The sequence below is a fragment of the Populus euphratica genome, unplaced genomic scaffold (genome assembly GCF_000495115.2).
Source record: "Populus euphratica unplaced genomic scaffold, PopEup_1.0 scaffold2249.1, whole genome shotgun sequence".
Classification (NCBI taxonomy): domain Eukaryota; kingdom Viridiplantae; phylum Streptophyta; class Magnoliopsida; order Malpighiales; family Salicaceae; genus Populus; species Populus euphratica.
The window spans coordinates 6,226-11,166 of record NW_011502085.1 but is presented as its reverse complement, the minus strand read 5'-3'; the positions used below and the strand labels follow the sequence as shown (position 1 = coordinate 11,166).

Sequence of the window (4,941 nt, the reverse complement as noted above, 5' to 3'; positions counted from 1 at the left end):
TTTCTGATTTGATTTGACATTTGACTTCGAAAAAAAAATATTTATTAAATTATCAGGGGAATTCATGAGTTACCGAGTTCACTCAAGTATATTATTTTTGTTTAAAAATAACATGCCTTTAATTCTTATTTTTTCCTGAATTTTACTGAGTTACTCCGAACCAGGTAAATGTCAAACTTGGATCAAGTTAAAACATGATATGGGCCATGTTTCGGATCGAGTTATATTAATATGCTTGAAAGGGCCTCTCCCTGTACTCCTGGCCTACCGACATCAAAACGTTCCACTTCGACTCGTAAGATTTTTGTCTGGCATTGATAAACAACAGCACTAAGAATAACTATGTCTCTCCATCTCTCTGTCGGTTTGCTTCAGCTGCAAGGATTAATGGATCAAACAATCCGAAGCCAGAGTAACAGTAATTAGCTGCCTGCCTATCTATCATTTAAAACAAACAAATGGGAAACTCCCATGATCATGGGCATCGCCGCAAGTTCCGTGACAACGGAAACGTCCCTTTCCCCGATAAAACTGCTGCAGCTCCTTCGGCATCACAGCCTGTCCCACCCTTTATTTATCAGCCCCAGATTCCCACCTCATCAACCCGCACACCTAAGATGGCTACCGCTTTGCCTTACCCTCATGTCGACTCTTCCTTACGTGCTCTTGCTGCCCAAGCCGAGGGCTTCGGTCGCTCTGCCACTGGTGGCCTCCATGGCCCCATTTATTACGTCACTACCTTAGCAGGTAAATTGATTTGTGCTTTCATAATTTTTTTTAGTTGGGATTTTTGCTTGATTTTCTTTTCTTGTGGCAATGGGTTTGAATTACGGGTTTCTGTGTGAAAGCATGCGTTAAACAATGTGAATAGTTTTGAATGGGGAAATGTTTCCATGGTTAGTTAGAGCAGGTGGTTTAATATATATGTAGGATAGCCGCTTTACTTCGCGGGACTTTTGAAGCGTTATTTATTTGCTTTGCAGCAATTATTGGAGTTTCGCCGGATTATGATTTCTGAGGACAATATTTTGGACATCTTTTAGTATCTAGCGAAACCGTGTCTTATTGGCTAAATTTTGAGTTTTGACATTGGACACCTAAGGTTTTGGTGTCAACCGTGGTTGTGGTCGTGAAATCGGGAAAAAACAAAGCTTTTTGAAACGTTTTGTATCCATTTTCTTTTCCTGCTGTTTTCTGGTTGCCGATACCGCTTCAGTGATTTTGTTGGCATGCCTTGCCATCAATTTCCAAAAAACAATGGTTATAATTTGTAGCTAATCAATGGCCTTTTTTATTCATTTTGTGGATGGTACAACAGCATTTTGACAATAATTGATACTCGCCATAAGTTTATTGTTGTTGTTCATTTAATTGTAGATAATGGGCTGAGTCACTTTGGAATGCATTTTGGAAAAAAAAGGATTACTTTCTCCAACATTGCGCACCATGTGATGTGAATTGTTTTAAGGTTTTCTGTAGAAATGCTGTTTCTGATTACTTTGAGTGGATGATTGAAGATACAGAGGATAAAATTGTTGCATTAGGTTGTGTTACTAAAACAATCCAGTAGTTGTGTTATAAAACATAATTTACTAGATTGTGCAGTGTTTTGTTACTGGTAATTTAGAGATTTGTTGGTTCTCCTTTAATGGGAAAAGTTTGGAATGGATGGTTAGAATTTAAAATTTTTTATTTTGATTTTTACTTTTTCAATTTCGAGTTTTTAGAAAAACCTAGTGTTATTGATTGAATTTTGATAAGGAGGCATCATGATTTGGGCGTGAAACTGTGATTATGGTTGTGAGCTGCTGTTCGTTGGGTTGCTGACAGCCTGACACTGGTTCTATAATTTTATTGGCATGCCGCACCTTCAATTTCTAAAACTAATACATTGCATTTTGTTGCAAATCAATGGCCTTCTTCTGATCATTTTCTTTGGCGTTGATGGTAGAACTGCCCTTCGAGACTATTTTTGGTGCACATCTTAAGCTCATTATTTATTGCAGATGATGGGCCTGGATCACTTAGGGATGGATGTCGTAAAAAGGAGCCACTTTGGATTGTCTTTGAAGTATCAGGCACTATTCAACTTAGATCTTACCTGAATGTTTCGTCTTATAAAACCATTGATGGCCGGGGCCAAAGAATAAAACTTACAGGCAAGGGTTTGAGGCTGAAGGAATGTGAACATGTTATTATATGCAATCTAGAGTTTGAAGGTGGTAGAGGACCTGATGTTGATGGGATTCAGATAAAGCCCAAGTCAAAGCACATATGGATAGATCGTTGCAGCCTTCGTGATTATGATGATGGGTTGATAGATATCACTCGAGAAAGCACAGATATTACTATTTCTAGGTGAGATGAATCCCTGGCATGTGGGAAGCACTATTTGTTTTTGTGCACTGTTTTATTTGATGGGTTTAACTATTACCTACAGGTGTTACTTTGCGCAACATGACAAAACAATGCTAATTGGAGCAGATCCTACTCATGTTGGTGACAGATGTATTCGAGTAACCATCCATCATTGCTTTTTTGATGGAACAAGACAGCGCCATCCTCGTGTTAGATTTGGAAAAGTACATTTGTACAATAACTATACCAGAAACTGGGGCATTTATGCTGTTTGTGCCAGTGTAGAGTCACAGGTGATACCACCACTACTATTTGCTATTCTTTGTGTGTAACCATATTCTGGTTTTATTTGCTTATATATATTGCTTCTTATCTTTTGATGTCAGATCTACTCCCAAAGCAACATATATGAAGCAGGGCAGAAGAAGATTGCATTTAAATATCTTTCTGAGAAGGTGAGTACATATTGTATTTCTTGTTGCAACATTCATTTCCTTCTTTCTTGTGCTTTCCTCAGACTTGCACCTTAATATTTTATTGTATAATGGTTTTTCCTATGGGCTTGAAGGGCTGGGTTGGATGATCCTGCTTTCAATATGATTGAACCTGGTTCATATTTGCAATTGAATTTTGTACTCCAGCTCATTTTATTCATAATTTTTTCTATTCAGACTGCTGACCACCCTGCCTCTGTTTTCACCTGGCTTTTCCACTAAATCCACCTTGACTTGCTAACAAATAATTCACACTTGTGTTTGAATTTGTTTGGCTAACATTTCACTCTCAAATGGCAGTTTGTCGTGCTGGTAAACTACACTTTATTAAAGCAATATCCGTATGCTGAGCAGATCCAGTAACTTAAAATGTATAGTATATTGAATTTTGCAGTGATGAAATTCAAACTTCAAATTTGCCTCCCTTACACTGAAATATGCTTTTGGCTCTTGATTTTAGCAATCAAACGCTTTGCTAGTTGGAAGGTAGACATGTTAGGTGACCATGTTTTCATAGTGGTTAGTTTGTAGTTTTTATGCTTTGTAATCTTATATCTATTGAGGCATATAAATTCCCATTCTTCCTTCATCGTCAAACAAGAGCTTGGTTGTCCGCTTTGTTTTGATGTTGTAGAGTAAGGCATCTACTATCACTCAAAATTTTATGCATTCGTCTTTTCTCTATTAGTCATTCTAGGTGCTAAAATCAAGCAATATCCCTAACCCTTAACCCAGGAAGTGGACCCAAATGGTGAACTTCCTTTGTGGCTGTAAAAAACTTTTATACAAATAAACAGTGATAAAAATTGAGAGAGACAGATAGAGAGCTGAAACCCTACAGAAGGCGACCTCAGTGGAAAGAAAGAACAGAATTATTATTGGAATAACTAACAGAACTAATTTATCAATGATTTGGATGAGAGAGAAAAAATGCTTATGGTTGTAAATTATTCTACGATTCGAGAATGCCATTATGATTTTTTCAGAAGCCGTTTTTCATACACCAGTGAAGCTCCTCTGGTTAACTTTTAATACTCAAAGCATGTAAACTCGTTGCAACTTAACAACTTTGAGTTTGATTTTCAATTAGTGAGAAATATATGCGCTTTTTATGGCCTACATTTGTTATGAGAGATTTAGTGTTACCTTGAATTTTGTGCTCTTGGATGTAGATTATGGATGAATTTCCTGTGATGAGCGTGTTGTTTAAATGACCATAATTATCATTTTGATTCTGAGTTTAAATCATTGGCTATTGTGATGATGTTTAGGCAGCTGACAAGGAGAAAGCAAGGAGTGGCAGCATCAGGTCTGAAGGAGACTTATTTGTTACTGGGACTCAAGCAGGGTTAATGACTGAGGATGGTGAATGCTGTATGTTTCATCCCAGTGAATATTACCCCACATGGACAGTAGAACCTCCTACAGATAGCCTTAAACAGGTTCTCCAGCATTGTACTGGATGGCAGTGTGTTCCACGGCCAGCTGATCAGCCACTAGCTGCACAGTGATATCGGGGTGGAGAATATATAATACACTAAACTACTATGTTAGTGACTTAATTTATTTTCTGCTTCAATACCTTTTGCTTGTGTTGCTATATGGTAAATGTGCAAATTTCAATCAATTTGTTTCTGAGCGATAATAAGAAGAATGGAACATATAATAATGTGTTGCTATTATTTATCATGTCATTTTAGCCAATGTTTCTCTCCCGTTTTGAACTTGTTAGGGTTCTTATGCTTCTTGCTTGTCACCTTTTGGCTGTCATGGTTGTCATCTAGATTAGATTTCCAGATGTTTTGTTTGGTAAGTCAGCTATCAACTGGTGAGGATTTATCGGTCTCTGCAACACGAGGGGAATAGTAAGTACTATTGAGCGTGAATGAACCGTTCATTTATTTCAATATAGGACCATACTCCATCTCTTGGTTCCTGGGATTGAATTGTGCATTAATATTTCAAACTTAAAGCCATCTCTTGGTCCAATTTAGCACTTGATTTTGCTGAAACTTGGTGCAGGAGCACTTGATTTTGTTAAAAACTTGGTGCGGGGATCATTCAGTGACTCTTGTGAAGTGTGAACTGG

The 4,941-nt window shown here is 37.6% G+C and overlaps 1 protein-coding gene across 1 annotated transcript; it reads left to right on the top strand.

The window, feature by feature from the left end:
* The first annotated feature begins 294 nt into the window (after positions 1 to 294).
* On the top strand, positions 295 to 4,513 carry LOC105118818 (probable pectate lyase 4). The gene is made up of 5 exons (XM_011016860.1): positions 295 to 747; positions 2,007 to 2,358; positions 2,441 to 2,651; positions 2,745 to 2,813; positions 4,124 to 4,513. The coding sequence occupies exons 1-5, from the start codon at positions 459 to 461 to the stop codon at positions 4,361 to 4,363; spliced, it is 1,161 nt and encodes a 386-aa protein (XP_011015162.1). The 5' UTR covers positions 295 to 458; the 3' UTR covers positions 4,364 to 4,513.
* Positions 4,514 to 4,941: the final 428 nt, after the last annotated feature.